Source organism: Trichosurus vulpecula, chromosome 2, assembly GCF_011100635.1.
Source record: "Trichosurus vulpecula isolate mTriVul1 chromosome 2, mTriVul1.pri, whole genome shotgun sequence".
Lineage (NCBI taxonomy): Eukaryota > Metazoa > Chordata > Mammalia > Diprotodontia > Phalangeridae > Trichosurus > Trichosurus vulpecula.
In genome coordinates, this window is record NC_050574.1 from 200,744,517 (window position 1) to 200,761,165 (window position 16,649).

The following is a 16,649-nucleotide window of genomic DNA, read 5'->3' on the forward strand; positions in this document are numbered from 1 at the left end:
GGGACATAAGGAAGGTTAGGATGGAAAGGGTGTGTTAAGAGGTATCTAAGATGAGTTGTTCTAGAATCTTGGGGCTCAATTCTTTCTGCAAATACACAAGTCAGATTTCTAAGACAGGAAAGGTCTAGAAAACCATGCACAATGACAAAGAACTGCCTCCCTCCCAGAAGAGATTGAATGACCTCAGAAGAGCCTCTCTCCTTTTCCTATGAGTCATAACCTCCACCCCCATCTTTTAGTGACTTTTACGTTTTTCTCCTAAGGTGCTATAAAGCCTGAGTACCACTACTTCAGATAGAAGAAAAAACTTTGGATTGGTTCCAGGATGTAACCTGGATCTTAAAGTCAGCTTGAAAAAAATCAACAGACAAAAAAATAGAGGAGGGAAAAAAAAATCCATCTTGCTTTATTGTTGTGGCAGAATTTTGCAAATTCTAATATAAAACAAAGGATTTTTTTTTTTGCCTTCCTTTCCTTGCTACCATCTATAATATCCCTTTCCCCTTTGTCTAAAATAAAGAGCTTTTGGTAAGAGAGAGGGGCCTCAACTCTTTTACAAAAAGTAGCTCCCTCTCTACCAGGAAAAGCTGTTGAGATGAAAAACCTCAGTGTTTCCCTCCTCCTGGGAGGTTGGAAATAAGGTATATTATATAAGGATGATTCTGACAAGGCCTTGGCCATCAGGCATGAATTTGCCATTGTACTTTCCCCCTAGGTCTAAAGACTGGTCCTTTCATCAAGTAGAACAAGGCCAGTATACTAACGGAATACAATTAAAAACCTGGATATCTAAACCAAAGAATGGGCCCATATGCTTAGATAAAACTGTAAAATTAAACAATCATATTTGGTTGGACTCAGAAGAAAATTCCCTTTTTTTGGTCACCAGAACCTAAGACTATTAGTGATTTTATGTCACTGTCTTTACAGGAGAGGTATAGAGGTTATTATTTTCAAGTTCTCCTTTTATAAAACTGACAAAGCAAATGAAAAGTCAAAAGTTATGAGAAAAAATACCACTAAATATTCAACCTTAGTGTTTCTGAAATGCTCAAGTTAAATAGGTTTTTTGATCTGCTTTTCTAGAATTTCAAAGCCCATTGAAACAAATAGAACTTTTGGGAGAGGGGAGGAAGGAAAGGTGTGGGAAGAAGATATAGTATTTTATAGGAAAATTTGTTATTTCCACAAGTAAGACTTCATATTATGGATTAAACCAATCTTATTATCATAATGTTAAAAGAGTAGTCCTAAAGGAAACAGCAACAAATGGGCTAACAAAAGAAGTCACACAAACTTATTCTTTTTCTTTTTAAAGCTAGAATTAATATGCGTTATTTTCTAAATTGTTAAAAACTTGGAGTTTCTCTCTTTTTTCCAAAGTACCGAGCTAATATTTTCTTGATTGTGTTTGACTCTCTCCATCTCTGGAGTGACAGGTAAGGGGGTTCCCTTGCCCAGGTTCTCTTTGTATAACACCTGTAATGAGGAGAAAGCAGCCAGAAAAGTGGGAATGAATAAGATTCCTTGGTTTGTAAGTTTTATGTATCAGTTCTGTTTTCTTGCAATGCCCAGGTATTGCATCTGAGGTAAGGAGTGAGGAGGTGGATGACGATCTAATAAGTTTTAATTGAAGAGGTTACTGGGATGTATGTTATTTTTGTCCATTTTAAGAGCTCTAGGGCACTGAACATGATCATTCAGGGTATGAGGTTGTTAGAAAAATTTTTGTTATTATCTAAAAATTAAACACCTCCCTCCCTTTCAACAGTAACAACAAAAAGTTTTTTAAAAGGGGAAAAAATTTGGTCAGTAGCAGTATTATGGTGAAAGGACTTCTCTTTTTTTCTCTCCCCATGGGAATTATATTAAAAAGCTAAGGAAGGCAAGTACTTTTTAAAGCTGTTAAGAGCTAATTTTATTATAATGTTAATGCCATCTTTTTTTTTTTTCTCTTAGCAAAATACCGAGCTAAGGTTTTCTTGATTGTGTTTCACTCTCTCAATTTCTGGAGTGATGGGGACTGGGATTCCTGTCCCCAGATTCTCTTTGTACAACACCTGTGTGACACAAAAAGGCATCCAGAGAAAAGCAGCAATCAATACAAACTTCCTCAATTTTTTCTGGGGTGGGGGAGGCATAGGGGAGAGGAAAAGATCAGGTTAATGGAAACTTCTCTGCTTGTTTGAGCCCCTCAAATATCCCTTTGATGTATTAGAAAAACAAAATACACTAGAAAGAACAAAGAACTAAGAAGCACAATGAAGAAGAAAGGGGCTTTTTGTTTTTGTTTTTGCCTCTATGAGCAACTCAATATGGGCAGCATCAAGTAAATTCCTGAGTATCAAGGTAATTTCGTTAGTGTAATTTCAGTCCTCCAGAGTGTTATAATAGGAAGATATACCCAAAGAAAAGTAAAGGAAATATTAAAATAAAATGCGAAGATAATTTTAAAATGGGAAATGTCAATGATAAATCATACCAAGGACACTTGGAGTAAATGAGCATGGTGCATATACAAATATTGCTATTTACTCTCTATTCTTGGGCAATTTTCTCTCAAGATATCTTACTTATTTGAAAACAAAGTTGGAGTATTTCATTTTTGGTTAAAATAAACATGTTAGGCACTTTTGTTTAAGGCAACCTAGATTAGATGTTCACGACAAGTTTCTAAAACTTAATGAATAAAATGCCATGAAAGGCATATATGTTGTAGGCTCAGGCTCAGATTCCTTGTGCAGATACGCAGAGTTAAGGTTAGAATAAAAAGTGAAGCCAAAGAGAGAGGTCTTGCCAGCACAGACTTTTTAGAAGCTTCAAGTTGAGGTCAAGTTTCATTATCTATGTTTGCCAAAGCAGACTGAAGGGAGGATCTCAGCCACTTAGACTGTTAAAGAGCTGGCAGTTTAGTTTTTAAAACTTGAAATGAGGGCCATTAATATTTATTTTCTGAAGCCAGGGAGAAGAGTTAAGGATCTCTGAAGGATTACATCAAAATTTTAATCAGAAAATAGCAAGTTAAAGGGAGTCAGATGAAATGGTAGTTTTTAGTCAGGAGGAAAAGAGCTATAGGGATATAACTTGGATAAGTTGATTAGATTAAAAAGACTAAGAATGGAGACTTTTTAAATCATTAATTTTAAAAAGCAATAAAAGACACCACTGAGATTTTAAAATAGGATTTTTTTTCCTTTTAAAATACCGAGCTAAAGTTTTCTTGATTGTGTTTGACTCTCTCCATCTCTGGAGTAATCGGGATTGGGGTTCCTGTCCCCAGGTTCTCTTTGTACAACACCTGTGTGACATAAAGAATCCAGGGGGAAAAAAGAAGAGGTAATAAATCAGCACAAGTCTCTGCGCCATCTGGTGGGGAATCTCACTGACATCATTCAAAGATTAGATTGAGAAAATAAACATCCTCACTCTCTTCCTCTCTTTAGCATAAAGATCTAGGTCAGATCACCATTACCTGATGGAGATTCAGCTCCTGAATCTTAACATTATATAAATAGATTGTTTCTTTTCTCAGGAATGATTCAGAAAAAGTCTATGGTTATTTCAAAAAACCACAAAGATGTTACAAGTGAAATAGAAAATTTGTGGTTTGGGAAAATGTTGCCATATATTCTGAGAATAAAAAGTAATATTGGCTTTATGGGTTAAATTGATTATAGTTGGTGAAATAAACTAAACATAAAGGAAAAGAAAGGGGATAGTTGGCAATTATACAGTAAATTCTAGAATATCAAAATTTTGAAATAAAAATGTTTCTTACTTGAACTCTTGGTACCAGCTAATGTTCTTCTATGTGTATGTGTATATATACATACATACACATATGTATGTATATATAATTTTTATTTTTCTACTAATCTTACCACGAGAAAGAAAATAAACGCTGCTAAAAGAAACATATTTGGAAAAGCCTAAGACACAATGGACAAAACAATCAGAAAAGTTACATTAAACTACAAGGAAAAGTCAACAGAATTCACAAAGGTTAGTAATAGAAGAATGGAAAATGACAGTATTGAAATGAGTTGGTTTTACTGAGGGTGGAAGTTTTAGGGTGGAAAATCACATTAAAATTAGAGTTAAGAAGGATATCTTATTCACTAACTGTCCCCATCCTCCCCTGCTCCCTTCCCCGTAAAAGACCCACTTCTATTTTTCTTATCCATATTTGATTCTCTGTCTCTGGAACAATAGTTACAGAAGTTCCTATAACCAGTTTTCATTGTATATTTGTGTGGTAGAAACTTTTTAAAAACAAAAGCAATGATGGTAAATAAAACATGACAATAAATAAAATGCCACAATTTGATCTCCTTATTTGGACAAATGAAAAGAAACTGGATTCTTTCTGTGAAAGGCTTATACTGTAGGCCAATTACCAAAGTAGAATGATTACAACCTTAAACATTAACTACTGTTTTAAAAATAATAATACTACTTTATGCTCCAGAGACTGTGGATAATATTATGTGGTCAGTCAGCATTGACCACGATTATGATCAACGTCAAGTTTACTGACATTCCTCAGCAAGAGCCAGTTGATTATTTTCACATGTTGACTTCGAATACTTTCATTTCTTATCAGTTCCAATCCAGAAACACAGAATAAGAGCAAAAACCAAAGACAATTTGGAACCCTGGATTGATATTTTTGGAAATCAAGGATACCTGTACTTTAAAACTTCCAGAAGCAAAACAAACGATAGAGAGGGAAGGAAAGGAGCCAGTTAAGAGGACTAAGGGAGGATTATAGAAATTACAAAGTGGTAAGAACAGAAGGTAAGTAAAAAGTCTTGAAAATCAGAGGGTTCAGATGGTGAAAAGAGTATTTTTTCTTTTTTTTTTTCATTTTTTGTTAAGTCTATTAACAGGGAATGGGAAATTTTCATTTTTAAAAGTTAAAAGGAAAAAAAGGAGGATTTTAATATGGTTAAGGAAACTTTTATGCTCCCAAATACCGAGCTAAAGTTTTCTTGATTGTGTTTGACTCTCTCCATCTCTGGAGTAATCGGGATTGGGATTCCTGTCCCCAGGTTCTCTTTGTACAACACCTGTGTGACATAAAGAATCCAAGGGGAAAAAAAGAAAAGGTAATAAATCAGCACAAGTCTCTGCGCCATCTGGTGGGGAATCTCACTGACATCATTCAAAGATTAGATTGAGAAAATAAACATCCTCATTCTCTTCCTCTCTTTAGCATAAAGATCTAGGTCAGATCACCATTACCTGATGGAGATTCAGCTCCTGAATCTTAACATTATATAAATAGATTGTTTCTTTTCTCAGGAAAGATTCAGAAAAAGTCTATGGTTATTTTAAAAAACCACAAAGATGTTACAAGTGAAATAGAAAATTTGTGGTTTGGGAAAATATTGCCATATATTCTGAGAATAAAAAGTAATATTGGCTTTATGGGTTAAATTGATTATAGTTGGTGAAATAAACCACAACATAAAGGAAAAGAAAGGGGATAGTTGGCAATTATACAGTAAATTCTAGAATATCAAAATTTTGAAATAAAAATATTTCTTACTTGAACTCTTGGTACCAGCTAATGTTCTTCTATGTGTATGTGTATATATACATACATACACATATGTATGTATATATAATTTTTATTTTTCTACTAATCTTACCACGAGAAAGAAAATAAATACTGCTAAAAGAAACATATTTGGAAAAGCCCAAGACACAATGGACAAAACAATCAGAAAAGTTACATTAAACTACAAGGAAAAGTCAACAGAATTCACAAAGGTTAGTAATAGAAGAATGGAAAATGACAGTATTGAAATGAGTTGGTTTTACTGAGGGTGGAAGTTTTAGGGTGGAAAATCACATTAAAATTAGAGTTAAGAAGGATATCTTATTCACTAACTGTCCCCATCCTCCCCTGCTCCCTTCCCCGTAAAAGACCCACTTCTCTTTTTCTTATCCATATTTGATTCTCTGTCTCTGGAGCAATAGTTACAGAACTTCCTATAACCAGTTTTCATTGTATATTTGTGTGGTAGAAACTTTTTAAAAACAAAGGCAATGATGATAAATAAAACATGACAATAAATAAAATGCCACAATTTGATCTCCTTATTTGGACAAATGAAAAGAAACTGGATTCTTTCTGTGAAAGGCTTATACTGTAGGCCAATCACCAAAGTAGAATGATTACAACCTTAAACATTAACTACTGTTTTAAAAATAATAATACTACTTTATGCTCCAGAGACTGTGGATAATATTATGTGGTCAGTCAGCATTGACCACGATTATGATCAACGTCAAGTTTACTGACATTCCTCAGCAAGAGCCAGTTGATTATTTTCACATGTTGACTTCGAATACTTTCATTTCTTATCAGTTCCAATCCAGAAACACAGAATAAGAGCAAAAACCAAAGACAATTTGGAACCCTGGATTGATATTTTTGGAAATCAAGGATACCTCTACTTTAAAACTTCCAGAAGCAAAACAAACGATAGAGAGGGAAGGAAAGGAGCCAGTTGAGAGGACTAAGGGAGGATTATAGAAATTACAAAGTGGTAAGAACAGAAGGTAAGTAAAAAGTCTTGAAAATCAGAGGGTTCAGATGGTGAAAAGAGTATTTTTTCTTTTTTTTTTTCATTTTTTGTTAAGTCTATTAACAGGGAATGGGAAATTTTCATTTTTAAAAGTTAAAAGGAAAAAAAGGAGGATTTTAATATGGTTAAGGAAACTTTTATGCTCCCAAATACCGAGCTAAAGTTTTCTTGATTGTGTTTGACTCTCTCCATCTCTGGAGTAATCGGGATTGGGATTCCTGTCCCCAGGTTCTCTTTGTACAACACCTGTGTGATATAAAGAATCCAGGGGGAAAAAAGAAGAGGTAATAAATCAGCACAAGTCTCTGCGCCATCTGGTGGGGAATTTCACTGACATCATTCAAAGATTAGATTGAGAAAATAAACATCCTCACTCTCTTCCTCTCTTTAGCATAAAGATCTAGGTCAGATCACCATTATCTGATGGAGATTCAGCTCCTGAATCTTAACATTATATAAATAGATTGTTTCTTTTCTCAGGAAAGATTCAGAAAAAGTCTATGGTTATTTTAAAAAACCACAAAGATGTTACAAGTGAAATAGAAAATTTGTGGTTTGGGAAAATATTGCCATATATTCTGAGAATAAAAAGTAATATTGGCTTTATGGGTTAAATTGATTATAGTTGGTGAAATAAACCACAACATAAAGGAAAAGAAAGGTGATAGTTGGCAATTATACAGTAAATTCAAGAATATCAAAATTTTGAAATAAAAATGTTTCTTACTTTAACTCTTGGTACCAGCTAATGTTCTATATATTCTATGTATACACCTATATATATATATGTATATCTGTATATATATATGTATATGTACATATACATATACATATATATATAATATATATATATATAAAATTTTTATTTTTCAACTAATCTTACCACAAGAAAGAAAATAAACACTGCTAAAAGAAACATATTTGGAAAAGCCCAAGACACAATGGACAAAACAATCAGAAAAGTTACATTAAACTACAAGGAAAAGTCAACAGAATTCACAAAGGTTAGTAATAGAAGAATGGAAAATGACAGTATTGAAATGAGTTGGTTTTACTGAGGGTGGAAGTTTTAGGGTGGAAAATCACATTAAAATTAGAGTTAAGAAGGATATCTTATTCACTAACTGTCCCCATCCTCCCCTGCTCCCTTCCCCGTAAAAGACCCACTTCTCTTTTTCTTATCCATATTTGATTCTCTGTCTCTGGAACAATAGTTACAGAAGTTCCTATAACCAGTTTTCATTGTATATTTGTGTGGTAGAAACTTTTTAAAAACAAAAGCAATGATGATAAATAAAACATGACAATAAATAAAATGCCACAATTTGATCTCCTTATTTGGACAAATGAAAAGAAACTGGATTCTTTCTGTGAAAGGCTTATACTGTAGGCCAATCACCAAAGTAGAATGATTACAACCTTAAACATTAACTACTGTTTTAAAAATAATAATACTACTTTATGCTCCAGAGACTGTGGATAATATTATGTGGTCAGTCAGCATTGACCACGATTGTGATCAAGGTCAAGTTTACTGACATTCCTCAGCAAGAGCCAGTTGATTATTTTCACATGGTGACTTCGAATACTTTCATTTCTTATCAGTTCCAATCCAGAAACACAGAATAACAGCAAAAACCAAAGACAATTTGGAACCCTGGATTGATATTTTTGGAAATCAAGGATACCTGTACTTTAAAACTTCCAGAAGCAAAACAAATGATAGAGAGGGAAGGAAAGGAGACATTTAAGAGGACTAAGGGAGGATTATAGAAATTACAAAGTGGTAAGAACAGAAGGTAAGTAAAAAGTCTTGAAAATCAGAGGGTTCAGATGGTGAAAGGAGTATTTTTCTTTGTTTTTTTTTCATTTTTTGTTAAGTCTATTAACAGGGAATGGGAAATTTTCATTTTTAAAAGTTAAAAGGAAAAAAAGGAGGATTTTAATATGGTTAAGGAAACTTTTATGCTCCCAAATACCGAGCTAAAGTTTTCTTGATTGTGTTTGACTCTCTCCATCTCTGGAGTAATCGGGATTGGGATTCCTGTCCCCAGGTTCTCTTTGTACAACACCTGTGTGACATAAAGAATCCAGGGGGAAAAAAGAAGAGGTAATAAATCAGCACAAGTCTCTGCGCCATCTGGTGGGGAATTTCACTGACATCATTCAAAGATTAGATTGAGAAAATAAACATCCTCACTCTCTTCCTCTCTTTAGCATAAAGATCTAGGTCAGATCACCATTATCTGATGGAGATTCAGCTCCTGAATCTTAACATTATATAAATAGATTGTTTCTTTTCTCAGGAAAGATTCAGAAAAAGTCTATGGTTATTTTAAAAAACCACAAAGATGTTACAAGTGAAATAGAAAATTTGTGGTTTGGGAAAATATTGCCATATATTCTGAGAATAAAAAGTAATATTGGCTTTATGGGTTAAATTGATTATAGTTGGTGAAATAAACCACAACATAAAGGAAAAGAAAGGTGATAGTTGGCAATTATACAGTAAATTCAAGAATATCAAAATTTTGAAATAAAAATGTTTCTTACTTTAACTCTTGGTACCAGCTAATGTTCTATATATTCTATGTATACACCTATATATATATATGTATATCTGTATATATATATGTATATGTACATATACATATACATATATATAATATATATATATATAAAATTTTTATTTTTCAACTAATCTTACCACAAGAAAGAAAATAAACACTGCTAAAAGAAACATATTTGGAAAAGCCCAAGACACAATGGACAAAACAATCAGAAAAGTTACATTAAACTACAAGGAAAAGTCAACAGAATTCACAAAGGTTAGTAATAGAAGAATGGAAAATGACAGTATTGAAATGAGTTGGTTTTACTGAGGGTGGAAGTTTTAGGGTGGAAAATCACATTAAAATTAGAGTTAAGAAGGATATCTTATTCACTAACTGTCCCCATCCTCCCCTGCTCCCTTCCCCGTAAAAGACCCACTTCTATTTTTCTTATCCATATTTGATTCTCTGTCTCTGGAACAATAGTTACAGAAGTTCCTATAACCAGTTTTCATTGTATATTTGTGTGGTAGAAACTTTTTAAAAACAAAAGCAATGATGGTAAATAAAACATGACAATAAATAAAATGCCACAATTTGATCTCCTTATTTGGACAAATGAAAAGAAACTGGATTCTTTCTGTGAAAGGCTTATACTGTAGGCCAATTACCAAAGTAGAATGATTACAACCTTAAACATTAACTACTGTTTTAAAAATAATAATACTACTTTATGCTCCAGAGACTGTGGATAATATTATGTGGTCAGTCAGCATTGACCACGATTGTGATCAAGGTCAAGTTTACTGACATTCCTCAGCAAGAGCCAGTTGATTATTTTCACATGTTGACTTCGAATACTTTCATTTCTTATCAGTTCCAATCCAGAAACACAGAATAACAGCAAAAACCAAAGACAATTTGGAACCCTGGATTGATATTTTTGGAAATCAAGGATACCTGTACTTTAAAACTTCCAGAAGCAAAACAAATGATAGAGAGGGAAGGAAAGGAGACATTTAAGAGGACTAAGGGAGGATTATAGAAATTACAAAGTGGTAAGAACAGAAGGTAAGTAAAAAGTCTTGAAAATCAGAGGGTTCAGATGGTGAAAGGAGTATTTTTCTTTGTTTTTTTTTTCATTTTTTGTTAAGTCTATTAACAGGGAATGGGAAATTTTCATTTTTAAAAGTTAAAAGGAAAAAAAGGAGGATTTTAATATGGTTAAGGAAACTTTTATGCTCCCAAATACCGAGCTAAAGTTTTCTTGATTGTGTTTGACTCTCTCCATCTCTGGAGTAATCGGGATTGGGATTCCTGTCCCCAGGTTCTCTTTGTACAACACCTGTGTGACATAAAGAATCCAGGGGGAAAAAAGAAGAGGTGATAAATCAGCACAAGTCTCTGCGCCATCTGGTGGGGAATTTCACTGACATCATTCAAAGATTAGATTGAGAAAATAAACATCCTCACTCTCTTCCTCTCTTTAGCATAAAGATCTAGGTCAGATCACCATTACCTAATGGAGATTCAGCTCCTGAATCTTAACATTATATAAATAGATTGTTTCTTTTCTCAGGAAAGATTCAGAAAAAGTCTATGGTTATTTTAAAAAACCACAAAGATGTTACAAGTGAAATAGAAAATTTGTGGTTTGGGAAAATATTGCCATATATTCTGAGAATAAAAAGTAATATTGGCTTTATTGGTTAAATTGATTATAGTTGGTGAAATAAACCACAACATAAAGGAAAAGAAAGGGGATAGTTGGCAATTATACAGTAAATTCAAGAATATCAAAATTTTGAAATAAAAATATTTCTTACTTGAACTCTTGGTACCAGCTAATGTTCTTCTATGTGTATGTGTATATATACATACATACACATATGTATGTATATATAATTTTTATTTTTCTACTAATCTTACCACGGGAAAGAAAATAAACACTGCTAAAAGAAACATATTTGGAAAAGCCTAAGACACAATGGACAAAACAATCAGAAAAGTTACATTAAACTACAAGGAAAAGTCAACAGAATTCACAAAGGTTAGTAATAGAAGAATGGAAAATGACAGTATTGAAATGAGTTGGTTTTACTGAGGGTGGAAGTTTTAGGGTGGAAAATCACATTAAAATTAGAGTTAAGAAGGATATCTTATTCACTAACTGTCCCCATCCTCCCCTGCTCCCTTCCCCGTAAAAGACCCACTTCTATTTTTCTTATCCATATTTGATTCTCTGTCTCTGGAGCAATAGTTACAGAACTTCCTATAACCAGTTTTCATTGTATATTTGTGTGGTAGAAACTTTTTAAAAACAAAAGCAATGATGATAAATAAAACATGACAATAAATAAAATGCCACAATTTGATCTCCTTATTTGGACAAATGAAAAGAAACTGGATTCTTTCTGTGAAAGGCTTATACTGTAGGCCAATCACCAAAGTAGAATGATTACAACCTTAAACATTAACTACAGTTTTAAAAATAATAATACTACTTTATGCTCCAGAGACTGTGGATAATATTATGTGGTCAGTCAGCATTGACCACGATTGTGATCAAGGTCAAGTTTACTGACATTCCTCAGCAAGAGCCAGTTGATTATTTTCACATGTTGACTTCGAATACTTTCATTTCTTATCAGTTCCAATCCAGAAACACAGAATAAGAGCAAAAACCAAAGACAATTTGGAACCCTGGATTGATATTTTTGGAAATCAAGGATACCTGTACTTTAAAACTTCCAGAAGCAAAACAAACGATAGAGAGGGAAGGAAAGGAGCCAGTTAAGAGGACTAAGGGAGGATTATAGAAATTACAAAGTGGTAAGAACAGAAGGTAAGTAAAAAGTCTTGAAAATCAGAGGGTTCAGATGGTGAAAAGAGTATTTTTTCTTTTTTTTTTTCATTTTTTGTTAAGTCTATTAACAGGGAATGGGAAATTTTCATTTTTAAAAGTTAAAAGGAAAAAAAGGAGGATTTTAATATGGTTAAGGAAACTTTTATGCTCCCAAATACCGAGCTAAAGTTTTCTTGATTGTGTTTGACTCTCTCCATCTCTGGAGTAATCGGGATTGGGATTCCTGTCCCCAGGTTCTCTTTGTACAACACCTGTGTGACATAAAGAATCCAAGGGGAAAAAAAGAAAAGGTAATAAATCAGCACAAGTCTCTGCGCCATCTGGTGGGGAATCTCACTGACATCATTCAAAGATTAGATTGAGAAAATAAACATCCTCATTCTCTTCCTCTCTTTAGCAAAAAGATCTAGGTCAGATCACCATTACCTGATGGAGATTCAGCTCCTGAATCTTAACATTATATAAATAGATTGTTTCTTTTCTCAGGAATGATTCAGAAAAAGTCTATGGTTATTTTAAAAAACCACAAAGATGTTACAAGTGAAATAGAAAATTTGTGGTTTGGGAAAATATTGCCATATATTCTGAGAATAAAAAGTAATATTGGCTTTATGGGTTAAATTGATTATAGTTGGTGAAATAAACTAAACATAAAGGAAAAGAAAGGGGATAGTTGGCAATTATACAGTAAATTCAAGAATATCAAAATTTTGAAATAAAAATATTTCTTACTTGAACTCTTGGTACCAGCTAATGTTCTTCTATGTGTATGTGTATATATACATACATACACATATGTATGTATATATAATTTTTATTTTTCTACTAATCTTACCACGAGAAAGAAAATAAACACTGCTAAAAGAAACATATTTGGAAAAGCCCAAGACACAATGGACAAAACAATCAGAAAAGTTACATTAAACTACAAGGAAAAGTCAACAGAATTCACAAAGGTTAGTAATAGAAGAATGGAAAATGACAGTATTGAAATGAGTTGGTTTTACTGAGGGTGGAAGTTTTAGGGTGGAAAATCACATTAAAATTAGAGTTAAGAAGGATATCTTATTCACTAACTGTCCCCATCCTCCCCTGCTCCCTTCCCCGTAAAAGACCCACTTCTATTTTTCTTATCCATATTTGATTCTCTGTCTCTGGAACAATAGTTACAGAAGTTCCTATAACCAGTTTTCATTGTATATTTGTGTGGTAGAAACTTTTTAAAAACAAAAGCAATGATGGTAAATAAAACATGACAATAAATAAAATGCCACAATTTGATCTCCTTATTTGGACAAATGAAAAGAAACTGGATTCTTTCTGTGAAAGGCTTATACTGTAGGCCAATCACCAAAGTAGAATGATTACAACCTTAAACATTAACTACTGTTTTAAAAATAATAATACTACTTTATGCTCCAGAGACTGTGGATAATATTATGTGGTCAGTCAGCATTGACCACGATTACGATCAAGGTCAAGTTTACTGACATTCCTCAGCAAGAGCCAGTTGATTATTTTCACATGTTGACTTCGAATACTTTCATTTCTTATCAGTTCCAATCCAGAAACACAGAATAAGAGCAAAAACCAAAGACAATTTGGAACCCTGGATTGATATTTTTGGAAATCAAGGATACCTGTACTTTAAAACTTCCAGAAGCAAAACAAACGATAGAGAGGGAAGGAAAGGAGCCAGTTAAGAGGACTAAGGGAGGATTATAGAAATTACAAAGTGGTAAGAACAGAAGGTAAGTAAAAAGTCTTGAAAATCAGAGGGTTCAGATGGTGAAAGGAGTATTTTTTCTTTGTTTTTTTTTTCATTTTTTGTTAAGTCTATTAACAGGGAATGGGAAATTTTCATTTTTAAAAGTTAAAAGGAAAAAAAGGAGGATTTTAATATGGTTAAGGAAACTTTTATGCTCCCAAATACCGAGCTAAAGTTTTCTTGATTGTGTTTGACTCTCTCCATCTCTGGAGTGACCGGTAAGGGGGTTCCCTTGCCCAGGTTCTCTTTGTACAACACCTGTATAGCACAGAAAAGCATCAACAATCACGTCAGGAGAGTGCAGTATTCAGGTCAGGTCAGGTTTCTCTTCAGGGATTAGCATTCAAAAGGAATTTGCAGTCACTCAAACAGATAAAACAAAAGGTCCCACTTGGGTCATTTTAAAGTTTGTCTCATTGATGCTTTTATCCCTGCATACAGTAGTTTTTGGCATATATTCCCAGAGAGGCAGATAGATACTGGGGTTCGTGCTGCCGCCAAGCTAAGGGCATCCATCGGTGCCTTGACTGTGTGTTGGCCAGCCATCTTGGTGGCCTCAGAGTTTGGAATCAGAGATGATAGCACTAGAAAGGGCTTAATGATCACCTAGTCCAGCCCCCTTATTTTATAAATGATGAAAAACAAGCTGAGACAAGTGAAGCGACTTGCCCAAGGTCACACAAGTAGTAGGTGGCAGAACTAGCCCTTAAATCAAGATCCCTTAGCTCCTTTCCACTATGCCTGCTTGCCTTTAATCGTTGAGAAAAACAGCATACAAATTACTAATGGGTAGAAAGATAATATCACGAAGTAGCCAGTCAGGCAGTAAGTATTTGTCAAGTGCCCAGTGATCCGGCAGGGGATATTCTAAGACATAGGTTAGAATCAGTTCCGTATTTAAGAATAGAGAAATGTGGGAGAGAAAAGCAAGAAATATTAGCCACATATTTTCTGTAGACCTCAAAGTGTTCCCAACAGAGACAACACAAGTACATAAGCATCTTGTGTGTACGGCTATAGTAACCATTCCATATGAATGACTAAGACCTGGAGATTTACATCTCTGGGTGAAGTATTCTGAATAATGATTGGGAATCATGTTCTCCCAAGAGGACCTGTGAAACACAAGGAAAGCATCTGACAAGGTAACAAAGAATACAAGTAAAATTCTATTTTTTTCTTTACTAGCAGAAATATTAGACTCTAGATTTGCACAGCACGAGTAAACACCATGTTAGAAACATCTACTGTTATTTATAACAAAACAGGAATGACTAGAGTACACTTTTTTTTAAGGTAATGATAAATATATATATACGAGGGTAGCCATGGTTAAAATTTCACACCAGAACTGGGTAATGTATGCATATTAAATTAGATTTAGATCGAAACCTAGAGTATTATTTGGTAACATTTCCTCCATTTTTTGTGTTTAGTTATTTTATAGGGAGAAGATATTTGTCAAGGGTTAGGGTTATTTTTAGCATGATATTAAGGGAACTTTTTACCCCGCCCTAAGAAATACCGAGCTAACGTTCTCTTGATTGCGTTTGACTCTCTCCATCTCTGGAGTAATAGGTGTTGGGGTCCCAGTCCCCAAATTTTCTTTGTACAATACCTGTGAGACATAAGACAGCACCCAAATAAACCCACTCAACACAGGCACAGTAATTCAGGAAGTGAAGAAGACAGCAGTGGGGAGGAGAAAAGATTGTTTTTGTTTTTGTTTTAGTTGATTGGATTTAGTAGGAGTATAGTGCTTTACATTTTATTCCACACATTATGAAAATGAATTTTATGGGGGTAATTATTCTTTGGATTACAAATTGAGTTATGTGATGTAAGCAATCATGAGGAATTCCATGTTAATTTCTGTAGGGTCTTTCACACTTGTCAGTCACCCACAATGTTAAGGCTCAATGGGAAAAATGAGTCACTAGGTGTCATCTAGGTGGTTTGGGTCAGATGGTGACACACACACAGCACCATGGTTAGGCTGTTACTTTTTTTTTAAAAGGGTGAGTTATGATGGTAAATTTTTAAAGAGGGGTTTGAGTTTCTTGTTTTTACAAATACCGAGCTAAAGTTCTCTTGATTGCGTTTGACTCTCTCCATCTCTGGAGTGATAGTAGTTGGAATGCCTGTCCCCAAGTTCTCTTTGTACATAACCTGTAGAATATAAGGAGGACACCCAAAATGACAATAAGATGATTAGCCCTTAAAAATCATTCTAATATGGATATTGGGAAGGAAATTAATTTGCAAAAACATTCTATCATTTAAATATATTTAGACTGGAGAAAAATATTTATTAAAGAATTATTGCCTTTAAAAAATTAACCTCAGTTTTCATGTCTTGGAGAAAAAGCTTCTAGTCTTTTGCTATTGCCCATAATCAGTGAAAAACTTTACCCACGGAGGTGCAACTCAAGTTTATTCTGTACATTGGCAACCTATAGTTCACGGCTAGCTACCACCACTACCAAAATTTCCCATTGGAAAAAAAAGGAAACCTATTTTGTTTAAGCAATATTTAACATGGCTTAAGTTTACTTTGTTCATTGTGTGACCTAAATAGGGTGAACAATGATGTAAATTAATTTTCTGGAGTTCTTTGTATAAGTGGAAAATCTACCACTTGTCTGGGAGCAAGGGAAAATGGTAAATACCTGGAGACAAATGCTGTCAAAGATCAATTTAGCTCTGTTCATATTCCAGTGAAGAGGGCAAGGGGAATTGACTTTTTAAAGACTTTGGGGACCTGTAAATTTGTGAATTCTCCATTTTCTGCTATTTTATTAACCCAGGTCTGTTTCTCTCTAGTTACAAGTAGTATTAACTCTTTGAAAACCTGAAAAATCCTAATA

The 16,649-nt window shown here is 33.8% G+C and overlaps 1 protein-coding gene across 1 annotated transcript in view; it reads right to left on the bottom strand.

Moving 5' to 3' along the window:
* Positions 1-16,649, bottom strand: part of NEB (nebulin) — a 239,440-nt gene that overhangs the window by 10,939 nt on the left and 211,852 nt on the right. Inside the window, exons 149-156 of the mRNA XM_036744010.1 lie at positions 15,859-15,951; positions 15,308-15,400; positions 13,948-14,040; positions 12,173-12,265; positions 10,401-10,493; positions 8,576-8,668; positions 3,206-3,298; positions 1,387-1,479 (exon numbers count right to left, since the gene is read on the bottom strand). Coding sequence (XP_036599905.1) covers positions 1,387-1,479; positions 3,206-3,298; positions 8,576-8,668; positions 10,401-10,493; positions 12,173-12,265; positions 13,948-14,040; positions 15,308-15,400; positions 15,859-15,951 — 744 coding nt within the window. The remainder of the gene's footprint in view (positions 1-1,386; positions 1,480-3,205; positions 3,299-8,575; positions 8,669-10,400; positions 10,494-12,172; positions 12,266-13,947; positions 14,041-15,307; positions 15,401-15,858; positions 15,952-16,649) is intronic.